Source organism: Physeter macrocephalus, chromosome 17 (assembly GCF_002837175.3).
Source record: "Physeter macrocephalus isolate SW-GA chromosome 17, ASM283717v5, whole genome shotgun sequence".
NCBI classification, from domain to species: domain Eukaryota; kingdom Metazoa; phylum Chordata; class Mammalia; order Artiodactyla; family Physeteridae; genus Physeter; species Physeter macrocephalus.
In genome coordinates this window covers 51,920,833-51,940,791 of record NC_041230.1, presented here as the reverse complement: position 1 = coordinate 51,940,791, position 19,959 = coordinate 51,920,833, and the positions used below count along the sequence as shown (strand labels likewise).

The window sequence follows — 19,959 nt, the reverse complement described above, 5'->3', positions numbered from 1 at the left end:
TCTTTCACGTCTGGCTTCTCTCACTGAGTATAATGGTTTTGAGGTTCATCCCTGTTGTAACCTGTGTCAGTACCTCATTCCTTTTTATGACTGAATAATATTCCATTGTATGGATAGACCATGTTTTGTTTACCCATTCATGTCTTGATGGGCGTTTGGGTTGCTTCTGCTTTTTGGTTGTTATGCATAATGTTGCCATGAATGTTTCTGTTTACAAGTGTTTGTGTGGACATATGCTTTCATGTCTCTTGGGTAGATATCTAGGAATACTGTACTAAAGGTTTTAAGAATTAAGTTTGCTAATGTGTGGCAGTGTCTGGTACCCATAGGTGCTTTGTAAATAGTGGTATTTGTTTACATTATTTCCTTGTGGACTCTTTTTTAATGTGGATGATCTTCTGACCTTCAGACTTGTTATTCATATTTCGGTAAATTTCTCTGTATTCTTACCTGTCACCATCCTGAAATCTTCCTTGTTTATGGAAGTCTTATGATGCATGTATTAAAATAACTCTTGATTCTTCATGGTTCAGGGTTATCTGATAAGCCAGATCACCTGTGTCACTCATTCATGCCACAGGCATTTATAAGAGCCTCATGTGTGCCAGGCCTGTGGGGTTTTATGGTTGAAATGTGTACCCTAAGAGGGCACAGTGACTGCCTCAATTTGCTCATCATTGTAGCCCCATCACACGGCATGGTTTTTCTTGAATGTATGGAAACAAACTCCCTGCCTTCAAGTAACTGAGTATGGCTGGAGAGCCCAGTACATCCTCTAATGCAGTCAGTGTCTGGGCTGATCACTCAGGCCTGGGACCAGAGGCCCTGCATCACTATGACAGGGGCGCTTGAAGCTACCTTGTACCAGCTGGTGACAGCCAGTCATGTATCTCTTCCCAGCTCCACGTACTGGTCCCCTGTTGATAGCTTGGAATCAGATATCATGTGAATATTTACACCATGGAAATGGGTAAAAGCTACAAATTACCCCCCCACCCCTCTTTTGAGAGAGCCTGGTATTAAACATGTACCAGCCGACCAGCGTACCTTTCCAATCTCCTCTTCTATTATTCTCCTGAGAAGATGGGTTTTCACAGATGAGGAAACTGAGGCACAGAGAGTTGAAAGAACTTGCCCAAGGCCACACAGCCGGAGAACGACAGAGCCGGAATCCGAACCCAGACCTGACCTTGGCCCGTCCCCGTGGTCTTGGAACTACACAGTATCTCGATTTTACCCATTTCCTGATCTCTGGTCACGTTTTTTTTTTTTTTGGTTTGTTTTTTTTTCCCCTGCCAAACCTTTCTGCCACCAGATTTTCATTGTGATCATTTCTTAGTGTTTTAGGTGCCAAGACTTCCTGGTGTGTTGCCTGAGCAATGCTCAGATCCCGTCCCCCCCTTTTTAATGGGAACTCTATGTTCTGTTTTGTTCCGGCAGAATTTCGCCAAAGAGTTTGTGATCAGTGACCGGAAGGAGCTGGAGGACGATTTCATCAAGAGCGAGCTCAAGAAGGCCGGGGGCGCCAATTACGACGCCCAGACAGAGTAACCCCGCGCGCCCCGCCCCTTGCCAAAGTCATCTGCCTGCTCCCCGGCGAGGGGACCACGGCCTCAGCTACCAGCCCGCCAGGGGGAGGAGACGCCATGAGAGGCAGCGCCCAGCACCCTGTCCGAAACCCAGCTCCCCTCCCTGCTTCCCTTGTGCACCTGCCACGTCCTAGCCCACGAAGCTCATGGGACATCTTTCTTTTCTCTTTTTTCCTTTCTTTCCCCCCTCTTTCTTGTTCTAAAGAAAAATCACGTTGATGCCGAGGGCACGCATATCATCAGATCGGGGGTGCCTCCCATGGTGACCCTTTCCTGGTATTTCACTGACGCACAAGCGGCCCGCCCGGCCTCACCCACCAACCTCGTGTTGCTTGTGGCGCCTGGGCCGTGGCTGCTATCCCGGTTTTCCTCGGCGCCTGCCTGCTTCCCGCTGAGGAGGCGGCTGTGCCCTCGACGGTGGCCTCCGCAAGCACACACGTGTCCCGCTGGCCAGGCTCACACCCCCGAGACGCGCTCCAGAGTCCCCAACCCGCCCATCCCAAGTTGCCTAAGCTCCAGGCTCCGTCACAGATGGTGCTGTGTGGTGAGATGTGCAGGGCTGACTCGGGCCGAAAGAGAAGAGAGAAATTTTGCCTTAAAAGTTGCCTGGCTTTGCCACCGGTCTGAAGTGGCCCCGTTCCCACCCTCTTGATCAGCATCTCCCGATGGCGTGGAGTGGGGACAAAGGTCTAAGTCCAGATTCAACAGGAGGAGTCTTTCAGGGTTCACTTCCCGGGCTCCCCCAAGCGATGAGGACATTAGGGAGAGAGGCCCGGGGTGCGGGATAGGAACTGAGGTCCAGTCGGTCCTCTGCCCGCCGGCAGGGACAGCAGGGGACAGTGCACGTACGGCAGGAGCCCCGCCCTCTCGGGACCAGAAAGTCTGTGGTTTTAATCCTCGGTGGCACCACACCGGCGAAAGGGTTTTCTTTATTTCAGAGAAAGATGAGGTTGGCTTGGTTTTTCGTGAGCACGATTGGTAGCATTCTTTTTCTCTTTTCCTTGCTCATTTCTTTGGGGGAAGTCTGTGCTGTGTTGGGGTCGCGAAGGGCATCCGCACTCAAAACGGTTTACAGAAATAAATGGGTTTTTTGTTTTGCAAGAAACAAGGCTGTCTGATTGGTCTTACAAGGCTTCTCACTTTACTGGAAAAACACAGGCGGTTGTCGTATTCGGATTTAACTGGCATTCACCGAGCCATTAGGGACTGGGCATATTCTTATTCCATAGCTTGTTTAATCTTTAGCAATAACCGTCAGAAATAGGTGCTGTTTGGGACCTCCCTGGCAATCTGGTGGTTAAGACTTCGACCTCCCGACGCAGGCAGCAAGCAAGGTTCGATCGCTGGTCGGGGAACTAAGATCCCACAAGCCTCACGGTGTGGCAAAAAAAAAAACAAGAAAGAAAAAAAGATAGAAATAGGTGCTGTTGGCATCCCCATTTCATGGAAACTGAGGCTCAGAGAGTCTCGGTGATTCACCTGAGGCCGCCCAGCGTGGGTTCAGAAAAAGCTGGGAGAAAGCGTCCTCCTCAGCTGGGCTGTGACTTCCTTTATGAGGTTGTCCTAGAGCTTCAAAACGGGATTTCCAGCATGCCAGCCCCAGTGGGAATGCAGAATCAGGCCAGAGGAGTTTCAGATGCACGACCGGGTTTGGAGGAGCCCGGAGTGGGGAGGGGAGGGTGCGGGGAGAGGGCAGAAACCGAAATCAGAGCAGGAAGGAATCCTGCAAGATGTGGGCAAGGCTGGAGGTCGCCCAAGGCCCATCCCCAGCCACGCCCCTCTGCTCACAGCTGTGTGGCTTTGGGCAAGTTAGCTAACCTCCCTGGGCCTCGGTTCTCTCACCCGCGAAATCCTTAAGGAACAGAGAGGATTTTGAGGGTATCCAGCAGGGCTCAGTCCTCATCCCATCCGGCCTGCCACTAGGTCTGGATAGCTCTGGGTGCCCCAGTTTTTCCTGAATCCTAGAGCAGAGAGAGCCAAAGTAGGTCTCTGGCTTCCTGGCCGACGGGCTGTTGGCTCTGGCCAGAGAACTTGGGATAATTACACATGTAGATAAACCCCTTTGGGAAGAAAAGCCAGGTTCTGTGAGAGTAAATCACAAAGGGACTGGGCCTGGCTGGGGGCAAGGGAGGGCTTCCCTGAGGAGGTGACGCCTGAGGACTGAAGGAGAGGAGGGAAGCAGGCAAAGGGGTGGAGGGACAAAGGCTCCATGGGGATGTTTGCCCAGGGGAAGAGCGAAGAGGGTGGAGCTGGGTGGAGCTGGGTTTATGTGTCAGGAGCTTGGTTTTAACTGAAAGCACAAGGGCTTCCCTGGTGGCGCAGTGGTTGAGGGTCCGCCTGCCGATGCAGGGGACATGGGTTCGTGCCCCGGTCCGGGAAGATCCCACATGCCGTGGAGCGGCTGGGCCCGTGAGCCATGGCCGCTGAGCCTGCGCATCCGGAGCCTGTGCTCCGCAACGGGAGAGGCCACAACGGTGAGAGGCCCGCGTACCGCAAAAAAAAAAAGCTCAAGTTCAGGCTTTCAGCTGGGATTTCAGAGGGTGCCTGATGGAACTCGAGGTCTTCAAGGGCAGAGAGACTTTGCCTTTATCTCTTTGTCCCCTGGAACTAGCATCCAGCAGGTGTCTGGTCACGTTGCCTGGAGCTTCCTCCACCTGCTCCGACACTGCCCAGGGCCTGGACGCCCCGGATTGGCCTCCATCAGGGCCTGGCAGGGGTTGGGGCGGAGCTCTGGGTATTCGAGCCTCCTTGCTCACAGATGCTCTGAATTACGTGTCGCATTGGGTGTTCAGCAGCTGTTTCAGGTTATCCCAAACTGAAGGGTGTAAAACAACCACCATGTTTTGCCCTTGATTTTGTAGAACCAGAATTTAGGAAGGGCTCAGCTGGGCGATTCTTACTAGCAGGGTCTCTCCTTCGGCTGCGGTCGGATTGACTGGGCTGGATTCCCAGGCTGAACGTGGCCGGCAGCTGATGCTGGGCTATGGATCAGAGCCCTCAGCTTGTCCTGCCACTGTGCTATCAGGCTGTGGCCTTCCTTTTTTTTTTTTTTAATGTATTTGATTGACGTACAGTAGATTTACAATGTTGTGTTAATTTCTACTGTACAGCAAAGTGAGTCAGTCATACATTTACATACATTCTTTTTCATATTCTTTTCCATTATGGTTCATCACAGGATATTGAATATAGTTCCCTGTGCTCTACAATAGGACCTTGTCGTGTATCCATTCTCTATATAATAGTTTGCATCTGCTAACCCCAAACTCCCAACTCCATCCCCCCACCCCCACCCCCGCCGCCTTGACAGCCACCGGTCTGTTCTGTCTGTGTGCGACTGTTTCTGTTTCATAGATAAGTTCATTTGTGTCATATATTAGATTCCACATATAAGTGATATCACATGGTATTTGTCTTTCTTTGTCTGACTTACTTCACTTAGTATGATCATCTCTAGATCCATCCGCATTAATGCAGATGGCATTATTTCATTCTTTTTATGGCTGAGGCGTATTCCATTGTACATATGGACCGCATCTTCTTTAAGGGCTGTGGGCTCACACGGTAGCCGGCTTCCCCCAAAATGAGCATCCCAGAAGACCAGGACGAGGCTGCATGGCCTTTTCTGACCAACTCTCCAGAGTTACATGGCGGCATCTCCCCTGGACTCTCCTGGGGGACGCGGTCACGAGCCCCCCCACATCCAAGGGGAGGGGACACTGACCCCGCCTCTCAGTAGGAGGAGTGCCAAGACCTGTGACCTTTTAAACCACCAGGCCTGGGGACTTCCCGGGTGGTCCAGTGGTTAAGATTCTGCGCTTCCACTGCAGGGGGCCTGGGATGTATCCCTAGTCAGGGAGCTAAGATCTGGCATGCCCTGTGGCCAAAAAAAAAAAAAATATATATATATATAAAATCAAGCACCACGCCTTCTGTGACCAGGCACTGTTTGGGGCATGGGGTGCCCCAGGCTCAGGGGACTTGCACAGGGGTCGGTGTGGGGCAGAGGAGATCTACGTGGAAAGCAGCCAATAGCTGCAGCCAGCGTTTCTGTGCCCTCTGGGGCGGGCCTGGGGTGGAGGGCATGATTGACCCCCCCGGGGAGGCCCAGCCTCCCCATGGACGTTTCCTCTCCGGGGGGGCCATCCGAGGCTGGGAAGGGGTGCTCGGCCCCAGGTGCTGTCCTGGTGAGGGTGGGTCGTCCTCATCTCCTGCTGCTTCCTGTTCCCCGCATCTTAGTGACTCACAGAAGAGAGGTGAAAACAAGAACCTAAAAAGGTCGGCTGTGAGGAGGTGACTCGTTGACAGACCGGAGGCAGCTCTGTACTCAGGTTGAGTCAGGTCGGAGGTGGCCGGCCAGGTGCGCTGAGCCTCGATTTCCTTCTCCTAATGGCTTTTCTTGCCCGTCAGAAAAGCTCATCCTGAAATTAGCAGAGAATTTCGCTCCCCACCTGCAGCCCCAGCCCGGCCCTGGGCTAACCCCCCACCCCCAGGAGCACCTCACTGCCCTGTGATCAAGGTTAAACTTCCCAACGGGATGGCGGGGGGCAGGGGCCCTGTGTGTCTCTCTGCTCAGGACTCTGTCCACTTCGTCCTTGGACCCCGGATCCAGCATCCTTCCTTCCTTCACTTTCCTGAAGGCCCCGTTCCCTCCCTCTAGAGAGAGACCGGTTTCCGCTCTGACCTGCTTCTTCAAGAAGGTTCCCCCACGCCCTGTGTGGTCGGTTGGATGGGGGTCCCCCGAAGATAGCCTGTGCCCCGGAACCTGTGCCTGGACCTTATTTGGAAATAGGGTAGTTGTAGATGTAGTTAGTTAAGGATCTCCAGGTGAGACCATCCTGGATTTAGGGTGGGGCTTGAATCCAATGACAGGTGTCGCTTACAAGAGAAAGCAGAGGGAAGCTTGAGACAGACATAGGGCAGGAGGTCGCGTGAAGACAGAGGCAAAGACTGGAGCGACGCGGCCACAAGCCAAGGGCGCCTGGAGCCCCCGGGAGCCGGAAGAGGCAGGAGGGACCCCCTGAGCCCGCAGAGCTTCTAACATCTGGAGGGAGGCCGGCTCTGCCAACACCTTGATTTCAGACTTCTGGCCTTCAGAACGGTGAGAGGACAAATTTCTACTGTCTGAGGCCCCTAGTTGTGGTCCATTCGTCACAGGAGAGTCAGGAAACTTCCCTCTTTTATTTACTAACTGTGAACCTCTCAAGGGCAGGGACCGTGTCTCCAGGGCCTTATACGTAGTAGGCGCTCAGTAAACAATCCATGAGCGGGGCTCTCCTGGAGCAGGTGTGGCCTGAACTGGGAGCAGGTGGGGCTTTGCACCCCTCTCCGAGCTCCACACAGAACACAAACCTGCCTAGATTGGGGTCAGACCTGGTCGGTGCTCAATCAGGCAGAGGCTCCAAGGGCTTCCCAGCTTCCTTCCCCCCGGAGCTGGCTCTGCCCGAGGGCCGGTACGTACCTCTTGTACCTGTCTACCTGTCCACTTGTCTCATGCACCTGTCCGGCTTCTCCACCTCTGGGGGCTCCAAGCCATTATCCTGATTGCTTCTCCCTTATCATTGTCTCTGGAATATCCTTAAGATACCATTCGGGAGGTTGCTGCAGAGGCTGGAGTGTGCCCCAGGGATGGGGTGACTGGGGGACCTTGGTTCCTTCTGGGTGGGGCAGGAGGGGGCAGATCGGCCCTGAGGCCAACAGCCACGCCATTGAGTCTGGGGCTCTGGGGAGGACTCGGCCTGTGGAGACTTACAGGTCCCCTCGGGATCCACCCTGTTCTGTCTGCCTATGCCTGGGATCTGGAGCGGGGAGCCCATCACCATCCCTGGTTTGGGGGAGCTGCCCTGCAGCTGGGGGATAAGGGAGAAAAGAAGCCCCTTTGAACTGAGGGCCAACAGACTGCCACGGGTTATTTCTGGTAAAGCCAGGAGAAGTAGCGCAGACATCAACATGCCCTGGCCACATCCCCAGCAGGGCTGTGTCTGATGTCACTGCCGGGGTGGACATGCAGAGTCATGGATGGTATACACGGGCAAGACAAACTAGTTCTTCTGATAAGTCCCAAAGCATAAAGGTGGGTGTAAAAAAGTTGTAAAGGGCAACTTGCAAAACGATGAGGGTAGAGGATGTAACACCAGAGCTAAATTTTCAGACAAAATAACGTGACCTATTGGTTGTGCGTATATATACACACGAGCAAAAATACATCAAATGCCGTGAGGGGTGAGTCGTGGGGAGAGAGGGCAGGAGGGAAAGGGAGGGTCAGAGTGGGACTCCAGCTGTGTCTGTTTGGTTCATTTGTTTGTAACAGAGCTGAAGGAAATCTGTAAAATGGAAGCATCTGTGTCATGGGCCAGTGGGAATGTGTCAGATGATTTTCTGTTTTCCTGTCTGTCTGTCTGTCTGGGGTATGGAAGTGTCAAGAATTTTTAGAAACAAAAGAATCTGAGTAGCATACCCAGCAATGGCAGGGAGGAATGACAGAGGGCTCGCCTAGACAGGTGACTTTGTTTGAAGTAGAACGGATGGAAGAGGCCGGGGAAGCCAAGGGAACAGCGGTGAGTGTTCTCACAGAGGCCCCGCCCAGAACGGACAGCCTGGCTGCAGCCCAAAAGCATGAGTTTTTTTTTTTAATTGAAGTATAGTTGGTTTACAATGTTGTGTTAATTTCTGCTGTACAGCAAAGTGACTCAGTTATACATATATATATTGATACATTCTTTTTCGTATTCTTTTCCATTATGGTTTCTCAGGATATTGAATAGAGTTCCCTGTGCTATACGGTGGGACCTTGTTGTGTATCCATTCCGTATGTAATAGTTTGCATCTGCAAACACCAAACTCCCAATCCTTCCCTTCCCCCTCCCCCTCGGCAACCACAAGTCTGTTCTCTATGTCTGTGAGTCTGTTTCTGTTTCGCAGATAAGTTCATTGGTGTCATTTTAGATTCCACATATAAGTGGTATCATATGCTACTTGTCTTTCTGACTGACTTCACTTAGTATGAGAACCTCCAGGTCCATCCATGTTGCCGCAAATGGCATTATTTTCTTCTTTATGGCTGAGTAATATTCCACTGTATATATATGTCCCACATCTTCTTACTCATTTACCTGTGGATAGACATTTAAGTTGTTTCCATGTCTTGGCTGTTGTGAGCAGTGCTGCTATGAAAGTAGGGGTGCCTGACTCTTTTTGAATTATAGTTTTGTCTGGGTGGACGCCCAGGAGTGGGATTGCTGGGTCGTATGGTAATTCTACTTTGTTTTTTGAGGAACCTCCATACCGTTCTCCATAGTGGCTGCACCAACTTACGTTCCCACCAACAGCACGGGAGGGTTCCCTTCTCTCCACACCCTCTCCAGCGTTTATTATTTGTCGACTTTCTGATGATGGCCATTCTGACGGGTGTGAGGTGGTACCTCGTTGTAGTGCTGATTTGCCTTTCTCTGATAATTAGTGATGTTGAGCAGCTGTTCATGGGCCCCAACAGCGCATGTTTTGAGTTAGAAGATTCAAACTCCAGCAGAAGTGAGGCTGGTTGCTGTTAAGAACAAATTGTTGGTCTGAAGGATCACGAGGAAGAAAGTCCGCAGGTGCTCCCAGCACCCTCCTCCAGGCTGCCTCCCTCAAGACCCGGGGCACGCACTGCCCAGGCCCCCACGTCCTGTATCCCTGCAGCCTCGGCAGAAGCCTTCCACCGGGTGCTTGCCGCTCCCGGCTCTGCCCTCCAGGGTCACACCTGGAGGGCAGGGCTATGGCTTATGCATCTGTCCAGTTCCTGGCACAGTGCCTGGCATACAGTAGGGACCCACTTAATACTCAGTAAATGGATACCACCTAAATGAGCTGGCGCTCCAAAGAGGTGCCCGTGCTTCTCCAAGCATGTTCCCAGGCACCCACAGCAAAATCACCTGGCATATTTGCTAAGACACAGATTCCTGGGCCCCAACCCAGACCCAGTGAGTCACTTTGGGGATCATCCCAGAATCTGCATTTTTAGCAAGTTTACCAAGTGATTCTTAGCTACCCTGATAAGAAGATCTTTTCAGGGGGTAGAGCCTAGTAATGCATTTTCCGCCTGGCTCTTGGTGTTTGTGGTTCAGGCACTGCATTAGCGTCACCTGGGAACGGGTGAAAGGCAGACTCTTCAAGCGCAGTCACTGGCCTATTGAATCACAGACTCTGGGGGCGGGCTGGGGGGTTGTGCATTTAAACAGGCCCTCAGGCCAATGCCGCTGCCTGTTTGAGTTTGGGAACCCCCGTTTCTGACCACAGCCCTACTTTCCACCCTTTTGCTACGTTTTTCATTGTATAAGTATTACTTGCCATCGTAAAAGTATTTACAAAGCAGAGATAAAGAAGATAAAGATAGGGAATTCCCTGGTGGTCCATTGCTTGGGACTCCGTGCCTCCAGTGCAGGAGGTGCAGGTTCGATCCCTGGTCGGGGAACTAAGATCCCACATGATTCAAGGCACGGCCAAAAAAAAAAAAAAGGTAAAGATAAAAATGATCTGATACTCTACCTCTCAGAAGTCTTGTCCCAGTTGGGGGTATATCTTCCCAGATTTTCTAAAGCAGCATATACATTTTTATTTTCAAACTGGAGGTTGTACTCTGTTCATGTTTTTGTAACTTGCTCTTTCTACTCATCAATATGTGGGGAACACTCTTTCAGGTCGGTGAATACTACTCTAGTCATCACTTTTTATGACTTATACTGGGTAGTTGGCCAGTCATTAATTTAGCCCTACCTCTATGACTGGATGTTTAGAGAGTTGCACTTGGCAAGCTGGTGACCCATAAGCCAGATTTGGCTCCAGATGTGATGGGATTGCACATATATAGCTGCACAGTTTGCCCCGAACTTACATGAGACTAGTGGTTGTGCAGTGTACGACCTGCACAACAGTACTCAGAAGCCCCACTCCAAATCTTGAATTGGTTGCCACTGTTTAAAAATGGAAAGATTTCACATAAAAACCCAGCTCTCAACTTCTGACAAATCCAAAGATCTAATAACACTGGGATTACATTCCAGCAGAGGGAGGAGAGCCTGGGACTGAGACAGCTGCTCTTACAGATGTGGGTGTGTGTGCACTCTCCAGGGCCCTGCAGTCTTCACCTCTCTGGTTAAAACCCTGGCCATCCTTTTACACAAACTCCTTTATGTCAACAGTCTGATCCTATAAGCGTTTGAATTTGCCACTCCTGGATGGCACTTTTAAATATTTATTGAATGAATGAATGAATGAATCACTTTTCAAAGCCACAATAGCCTAGAGACAGAAGATGCTTCTTTTATTTCATTTAAATAACCCAGATGGGGAGTTGCTATAGCAACTCGGGGACCGTATTGTAGATTGCTTCAGGGATGATCACAGCATCCTCCAAGAAGCAGTATCCCTCCCTCCCCCAGACCCCGACCCGGTGGGAGTTACTTCTAGCATGGCTATAGATACAGTGGCTTTTTAATGGGGAGAAGTAGCTGTGCTTTTAGAACAGAATGTTAGCTTTGAAAGGAGCATAGGTACCATTTAGTCCTATAGATTCCAGTTCCTCCCCCACAAAGGATTCCTGTCATTATTTACCTCCCCATGCATCCCATATTTTGGAACAGTTGTCTTCCAAACAGACTGCCTTTAGGAAGCACAGACTTGTTTTCTTATTTAAAAAGAAAATCAAAGATGAATTGTGGTAGCTGAAGTCGTATCGTGGTTAAGAAAATCGGTTCTAATCCTGACTCTGCCATTCACTTGCTGTGTGACCTTGGGCAAGTGGTAAAACCCCTCTGAGCCTCAGTTTCGTTACCTTTTTAATAATAACAACAGTCCCCATCTTATAAGGTTGCGGCAAAATATCTGATACATGGTAAGGCATGGAGCACTCAGCACAGGGCCCCCGTCAGGGTCCTTGAACTCGTGTCAGGTATTGTGTCTCTTGGGTAATGACCCTGGGTACTCAGTGTTCATTCTAACTCCTTTGAAAAGTTAAAAACCAATTCCCCAAATTCTCTTGGAGCTCAGGTTCTGGGTATGAGTTTGGTCGTGCTAATTAAATGCGTTCACAGGAGATTTGGAAGGTGGGAAAGAGATGAAGCTGTGTCTCTGTGGTCTGTTTTTTTTCTTGGCCATCAAGGTCAGAGGGATGCTGGTGTCCAGTCTCCAGCTTTGGGGTTGTCTAGAGGCAGGTGCAGGGCAGCAGTGGGGGCTCTCACCCCTGGACTGCAGCTCTGAAGATGTGTTCCTCACTCAACAGTCCCCTTGGCAGCTTTCTGATTCTCAGCCCTCCTGATTGTGGCAGCTCCCCTGGTGGGTCAGTTCTGCAGCGTCTGGAGGTCATTACTGCAGCTGAGCCTGGGGCTGCTCCTCCAGCCAGCCCTCAGTTTTGTAAGCGCCTAGTGCTTTGCACTAAACCATTTTCTGCCGGAAATACTTAGAATGGTTTCTGCTTTCTGCATGGAGCCTGACTCATGCCATCCCCCCACCCTGTACCCCATCCCTGCTGGCCTGCTGGTGTGTGTGCCTGCCCTGCCCTTCCATCGGCAGCTGGGTCTGACTCTAAGCCTGACTCAGGTCTCAGGGGTGGCTGCTTACCTCCAGTGTAGACGACCTACTTCAAACTGCAGCCTGCCTGCCCGGAGGCGCTTGGACCCCTCTGGAGTACATTGTACAGGGGTGTGGTGGTTCTAAGTTCTCACTACTCTGATTGCTGGGAGTTCTTGCTTAGCAATGAGTAAGTTTGAGAGTCACTAAGGAATATTTCAAAACTAAAAATAATGAGTCTGGCTTGAAAATTACTCCCAGCATCATCACATCATAAAAGCCTGCGGGGGTGGGGTGAGAGCCAGACCAGTTTTCCTTTATGTGCCTTAAAATGTAATGATTCAACTAGTGACTAAGTCATGAGCTTTTTCTTTCTTTCTTTTTTTAAAAAATAAATTTATTTTTCTTTCTTTATTTTTGGCTCTGTTGGTTCTTTGTTGCTGCACGCAGGCTTTCTCTAGTTGTGGCAAGCAGGGGCTACTCCTCAGTGCAGTGCGTGGGCTTCTCCTTGCCATGACTTCTCTTGTTGCGGAGCAAGGGCTCTAGGCACATGGGCTTCAGTTGTGGCTCACGGGCTCTAGAGCACGGGCTCAATAGTTGTGGCACACGGGCTTACTTGCTCTGCGGCATGTGGGATCTTCCTGGACCAGGGCTCGAACCTGTGTCCCCTGCATTTGTGGGTGGATTCTTAACCTCTGCACCACCAGGGAAGTCCCGATGAGCTTTTTCATATTAATGTTTTAATCTTTCTAAACGACAAGTAATAGATACTCAGTGTAACTAATTCTAAATAATATAGAAGTATGTAAAATAAAAAGTCTGGAAGAATACGGACCAAAGTATAAATGGCGAGTACCTCAATCATCTGTGTTCTTCCAGACTTTTCTTTGTACATGTACAAACACACACATGTACAGGCATGCATAGATATAATTTTTTTGATAAAATGAAATTATATATGTAAAATTGCACATATGAGAAATTTTACATACATGTGGAGAGAGAGCATATATAGTTTTGCATTGTGCTACTTTCACGTAACAGTGCATCAGGGAAGATGTTCCCCACCAGTGCCTATAGATATCTTTCATTTTATTTAAATTCTCTTCAGTTTTTGAGGTCACAGAGGTACAACGGTTTACTGAGATAGTCCCCTATTGATGGACACTGTGGCTGGCAAAATTCTATGATGACCCCCAGTGACCCCCCCCTTAAATATCCGCCTCCCCTTGAGTGTGGGAGGAACTTACAAATATGATGGGGTGTCACTCCTGTGACTAGGGTGTGTTCACAGCACTGCAGATTTTAAGAAAGGGAGGTTACCCTCGGTGGGCCTGACCTAATCAGGTGAGCTCTTAAAAGAGATGGGTTCTTTCTGGTGGGGGGATTCTCCACTGCTGAGGGGTGGGGGTCACGTGGAAGGGCCTGAGAGAGGTCCGCAGGAGTGGAGAGCCGCTCCTGGCTGACAGCAAGAAAAGGGGGCCTCAGTTATAAAGCCACGGGGAAATGAATTCTGCCACCAACCCGAATATGCTTCTAAGAGGACGGTGATCTGCAGGTGAGGCCACAGCTTGCTGACATGTTGATTTTGGCCTTGATACCTTGAGCAGAGAACCCAGCCCGGTTGTGCCGGGACTGCTAACCTACAGAATCGGCAAATCCTAGGTGGGCAGGGGGTTAGAGGGGTCTCATCTTCAGTTGCCAAGTTGGGGGTAATTTGTTAACACAACAGAAAACGAATGTGGCATTTAGGCTGTTTCCAGCTTTTGTGTGTGTGTTTGTTTTTAATTAACACCTCTGTCTCGAACCTCTTGCACATGCATATTTATGTCACAGAGTTTCTAAAAGATTTTTGGGTGAAGCATTTAGATTATGACCTGAACCACCAATCTGCCCTCCTGAAGCCCTGTGTCGATTGACACTCTGCCCTGTGTCCCCACACCCTTACCATCACTGGCTGTTAGCCATCTTTTTTATTACGGTAAAATGCACACAACATAACATCTACCATTTTAACCATTTTATTTTTTTAAACATTTTGTGAGTATTTATTTATTTGGTTGCACCAGGTCTCAGTTGCGGCTTGTGGGCTCTTTAGTGGTGGCTCACCAGCTCCTTAGTTGAGGCACGTGGGCTCCTTAGTTGTGGCAGCCGGGCTCCTTAGTTGCGGCATGCACGTGGGATCTAGTTGCCTGACCAGGGATGGAACCCGGGCCCCCTGCATTGGGAGTGCGGAGTCTCGTCCACTGCGCCACCAGGGAAGTCCCAGTTGAACCATTTTATTTTATTTTAAAATTTATTTATCTATTGTTAATTTTTGGCTGCATTGGGTCTTCATTGCTGCACACTGGCTTCTCACTGCGGTGGCTTCTCTTGTTGTGGAGCACGGGCTCTAGGCACGCGGGCTTCAGTAGTTGTGGAACGTGGGCTCTAGAGCGCAAGCTCAGTAGTTATGGCGCACGGGCCTAGTTGCCCTGCGGCATGCGGGATCTTCCCAGACTAGGGCTCGAACCCGTGTCCCCTGCATTGGCAGGCGGACTCTTAGCCACTGCGCCGCCAGGGAAGCCCCCATTTTAACCATTTTAAAGTGAATGATTCACTGGCATTATATTCACAACACTGCAACCGTCACCACTACGTAGTTTCAGAACTTTCCATCACCCCGTAAGGGCACCTCATACCCCTTAAGCAGTTGCTCGCTACCTCCATCCCCACGCCCTGGCAGCCACTAATCTTTTCTCTTTTTTTTTTTTTTTAAGATTTTTTGATGTGGAGCATTTTTAAAGTCTTTATTGAATTTGGTACAATATTGCTTCTGTTTTTTTTATGTTTTAGTTTTTTGGCCGTGAGTCATGTGGGATCTTAGCTCCCCTACCAGGGATCCAACCCAAGCCCCCTGCATTGGAAGGCAACGTCTTAACCACTGGACCATCAGGAAAGTCCCTTCTTTCTGTCTTATTATTAACCTTTCTACTTTTTTGCCAATTGGATCTGCAAATAGGGGTGTTTTTTTTCAAACTGCTTTGACAGCAGCATAATGCACTGTCTCCTCCTTGAGCTCAGGCTTGTGTGTTTCAATTGGGGCTCAACAAACACCAAATGGACACATCTTCGCCCTCCCCTTCCTCCCTGCATTCCTCATCTCTGTCAACCCCCATCTCGGCATCAACAACCTCCCAGATGGAGACCCTCATGTCCCTCCTCCCTTACTTGTCGAGGTCTGTTGATTCCAACTGAGAAAGCCTCCTGCCTCCTATCCTGCTCCCCGCCCCCTTCAGGCCCTCCTCTGCTCCTGCAGGGAGCAGGGGACAGGGGGCAGGGACGGAGGCTGAGTGCCAGGGAGACAGCAGGGAGGGGTGGGGACTGCGGCCACGGGGCGAGGCCGTGCCCTGGTAAAGAGAGTACCTTCACCCACGCTATGGTGGCTGCGTGTTCCCAGATCTTCTGATTTTCAAAAGAAGCCCCAGATCTGGATACGTACGTAAAAGGGATTGCCATGTTACTCAGAGAGCAAGCTCTCGGTGTTCCGGACAACCCGGGGGGGTGGGGCGGGGGGAAGCGGGGGCGGCGGTGGGGGGAGGCCTGGGGCCATCTTTCCCCACAGGCGGCTCCCTTGCCAAAAGAAGGTGTGGGGACAGCAGGTCCCACGTTGCTGGAGGCTTGAAAAGCCCCAGGCGGACGCCCCCGGCTAGTCTCCAGGCCCTGCTCCCTCCTGCTAGGCCCTTTAAAGATTCTGGAACGTTCTCTCCAGCTGCCCGTGTGACTGTGGCCGTTTCCATAGCGCTGCCTAGCGTCTGCAGAGCAGCAGACCCGTGTGTGTCGCCTTCCGGGGCCAGGGCCGAGCACCCCACCCCGTGTGACAGGGAGATGTCTGGCAGGGGTGTGCGGTGGGTTTCTGAGCAGTGGGGCGGGTGGCGGCTCTGACCTGCCCAGGCTGGTGAATTGTGCTGAGAAAGCGCTAGAAGCTGCGGCTGTTACTGGGCTGAAAGAAAGAAAACCTCAGCCCCAGGTTTGGGAGCTGGCTGAGGCCACACCAGCTGTCAGGGAGCAGGGCGGGGTGCTGCGGGTGAGGGCAGGGAATGCTGCCTTTAACAAGCTCCCGGGGACCTTAGAACCTGGCTCCTGCTTGCAAGTTTCTCTAAAAGGCTCTTCTTGGGAGTTCCCTGTTGGTCTAGTAGTTAGGATTTGGCGCTTTCATGGCCGGGCCCGGGTTCAGTTCCTGGTCAGGGAACTGAGATCCCACAAGCCGCGCTGTGTGGCAAAAAAAAAAAAAAAAAAAAGGCTGCTCTTGACAATAGCCATTAGGCCCCGAGGTTTGCGGTCACTTAAGATCTCAGGTTTCATTTCCACGTGGGAAGGCATTAGCTCTGGGCTTCCTGCGGAGCCTACCACTAAAACCTCTGTGCTCAGAGGAGAAATTGGCAGGGTAGGTCTGGGGAGGGGAGCAAGAACCCCTCCCTTGAAGGAAGACCCTGTTAATTGAGGGCCTACCATGTGACAAGCCTACCTCATTCTCATCTAGGCGGAATGCAATACTATTAAGCCATTTTACAGATGTGGAACCTGAGGCTCAGAGAGGTCAAGCTACTTGCCTAAGGTCACAAAGCTAGAAAGTGGTGGAGCTGGCATTTCAACCCAAGTCTGCTGGCTCAAAAGTGCACCCTGATATCTTTCTCTCCCTCCCTTGCTCCCCCTCTACCTCCTTCCTTCCCTCTCTCTTTTTCCTTTTGTCCCTCCCTCCCCCTCTCCTTCCCCATCACCTACAGAACCATCCATCCTATGGTCTTTTATACTCCAGGTTGGATATTCTACCAGCCTCTCAAGCCTAACAGATGGGGGTGGTCCAAGCTGCCACAGTCCTTCGCGTGGACCATGGCCACAGTCTCCTGACTCCCCTTTTTGCCTGGTTTTCAAGATCTAAGTCAGATCACGTCCCTCCTCTGCTCGGATCCGGTATAGGTCCCCGTTCACGCAGAGCAAAACCCAAAGTGGTTACAGCAGCACCAGGGCCAAATGTGACTGGGACCCCGATGTCTCACCTACCTGCCCCTGCATCACCACCTCGTGTCCAGGCACACTAGCCTTCTCACTGTGCTTCATGCTCATGTGGCACAGTCAGCCTCAGGGCCTTTGCACGACTCCCTCCCCTCCGTGTGCCTGAAGCTTGCTTACCCTGACATTCCTGTGCTGGATCCCTCATTCACACAGCTCTCTGCCCATTGTCTCCTATCAGACAGGCCCGCCTTGACCTCTGTTCTAAAACAGCACCCTGCGTCCTTCTCTAGGCCCTGGGCCTTACTTTTCTTCAGAGTGCTAATCACCCCCTACACCAGAACAAATCTATCTCTGCATCCGTGTCTGCATCTATAGCTGTTTCCATATCTGTATTTCTACTTTATCTGTACCTTTGTCTACATGCATATCTATCTGGAATCCTAGCTTTATGGATAAATAGCTTAGGGGCTTTAAAAAGATGCCTACAGTTCTATGACCTTATTTCACATTGTTCCACCTTATTTCACCTTGCTTTGGTGCCCTTGACTTGAGGTCAGACCAGTGATTCTCAACCACAAGTGGCTTTGCCCCCTCGTAGATGCTGGGCAATGTCTGGAGACATTTTTGGTGATCTTGACTGGAAGGGTGGCGGGTGCTACGTGGCATCCAGTGGGTCCAGGCTTGGACCATCTGCTCCTTCACTTCTCCCTTCCCAGCACCTAGGAGGGCACCTGGGCCACAGTGGACGCTCGGTAAACGGGGTTACGTCTTCACCCTAAGATATCAGCAGTGTGACAAGGACTGGGGAGGGAATGTGGGAAACTTTTCTAAACCTTGTGTTGAGGAGGCTTTGGTGACATAAAAACCGGGGATGATCGAGATGGTCTGTGTATCGATTTCTCCAAAGGCCAGACTTGTGACTTCACTAGTTATTTGTACCGAAGTCAGAAGAATCTTTAATAAACCTGAAAGGGACTTCCCTGGTGGTACAACGCAGGGGACGCGAGTTTGAGCCCTGGTCTGGGAAGATCCCACGTGCCACAGAGAAGCTAAGCCCGTGCCCCACAGCTACTGAGCCTGCGCTCTAGAGCCCGTGAGCCACAACTACTGAAGCCCACGCGCCACAACTACTGAAGCCCGCACACCTAGAGCCCGTGCTCTGCAGCAAGAGAGGCCGCCACAATGAGAAGTCCGCGCACCGCAACAAAAAGTAGCCCCCGCTCGCCGCAACTAGAGAAAGCCCGCGTGCAGCAATGAAGACCCGACGCAGCCAAAGAATAAAAAGCCTGAAAGGAGAGGGTCGGGGACGCAGGAGTGAGGGCTCCAGGTCAGGAGGGAGACAACACACATCCACACATCACCAAATGCTCTGGGAACCCCTGGGGATCTATCCTAAGGATGGGGCAAGACAGCTATTTAATTATTCATGATTCGCACTTTATCTCAGTTAAAAAAAAAAAAAAGTTAATGCCTGAGGCCACGGTCCTGGGGTCCTCAGGTTTCCCCTGACACGCTGCTTCTGAGCTCTGGTTTCAGTGTTGATTTCAACGCTGGGATGACCCTGGGCCCCTTGGCCTTCGGGTGACAGGTGTTGGCCCAGTGACCCCCATCTGCTGTGCTGGGAATGGGATCCTGCCCGCCCAGGGTCATGGAGCCGGCACTTGAAAGGCTGTCTCTCTGACCCCCAAACCTGCGCTTTCTCGCGTGAAATCGTGTTCCCTTCACCCAGCGGAATTTTTAGAATCGACACGTCCACCAAAACGAGAAGTTGAAAGGCCAAAGGCATCCGCTCAACCCCATGTGTCACTGAGAGGGGCCCTGGGCAGAGAAGGGAGGGTTGGCAGTGTCGCGGTCCTGGATCTGCCTCTGGTTGTGCCGCGGACAAGCAGGCCCTGGGACAGTCCCTCTGTTTCCATGGCTCTCAGCGTCCCTGGGATCAGATCGGTATCCCCCAGAGTTGCCAGATATGAGACTGGCAATTTGCGTGGTGATTTCAGGGCACACAGAGGAACGGTCATCATGTTAATTGCCATGTGATAATTGGAATGTATTAAAACATGCACCAAAGGGAGCTAACATTTCCCCCAGCAGTTCTGACACTTGGGCATGCACAGAACGCCCTGGAGGGTGTGTTAAATATCCCCAGGACCACCCCTAGCATTTCTGACTCAGTGGGTCTGGGTAGGGCCCAAGAATCTGCCTTTCTAGCCCCCAAGTGGCACGGATGCTGTGGACCGGGGGACCCCACTTTGAGAACCACTGCCCGGCGGGATACTTCCCGGGTGCAGTGTGCTCAGCGGTGTGCTGGAGCGGCTTCACCTGGGGCTCATTCCTCGTAACACCACGTTTGGTGACCTCACGTCTCTAACTTGAAATGGACTGTGAAGGAAATATTTACACCAGGGAAATTGGAAATCCGTAAACGCTGCAAATCAGGGCTCCCTTCGGAGCCACTTGTTAAAGTTCCCAGCATACCACTGCCTGCCCAGAGCTGTTCTAACCACTGCACGTGTATTAACTCATTGAATCCTTTCAGCCACCCAAGGCAGTACATGCTATTGTTATTCCCACCCTACAGATGTGGAAACAGAGGCCCAGGAAGTTTAAGTAACTTGCCCAAGATTACACAGCTCATGCGGGCTTTTCAGCCTAAACATTCTGGATTCACAGTCTGTGTTTTTTTGTTTTTTAAAAACTGTCCATCAACAGATGAATGGATAAAGAAGATGTGGCGCATATATACAATGGAATATTACTCAGCCATAAAAAGAAATGAAACTGAGTTATTTGTAATGAGGCGGATAGACCTGGAGTCTGTCATACAGAGTGA

The 19,959-nt window shown here is 51.1% G+C and overlaps 2 protein-coding genes across 3 annotated transcripts in view; both read left to right on the top strand.

Annotated features, from left to right (window-relative positions):
• COTL1 (coactosin like F-actin binding protein 1) overlaps positions 1–2,700 on the top strand; it is a 45,541-nt gene extending 42,841 nt beyond the window's left edge. The window contains exon 4 of the mRNA XM_007122804.4: positions 1,441–2,700. Coding sequence (XP_007122866.1) covers positions 1,441–1,551 — 111 coding nt within the window. The 3' untranslated portion in view covers positions 1,552–2,700. The remainder of the gene's footprint in view (positions 1–1,440) is intronic.
• A 12,841-nt stretch (positions 2,701–15,541) lies between these two features.
• Positions 15,542–19,959, top strand: part of MEAK7 (MTOR associated protein, eak-7 homolog) — an 88,592-nt gene continuing 84,174 nt past the window's right edge. The window contains exon 1 of one of the 2 annotated variants that reach the window (XM_028477717.2): positions 15,542–15,611. The gene's annotated coding sequence lies outside the window, so the exon portion shown is untranslated. The remainder of the gene's footprint in view (positions 15,612–19,959) is intronic. The other variant, XM_028477722.2, reaches the window with a different exon arrangement.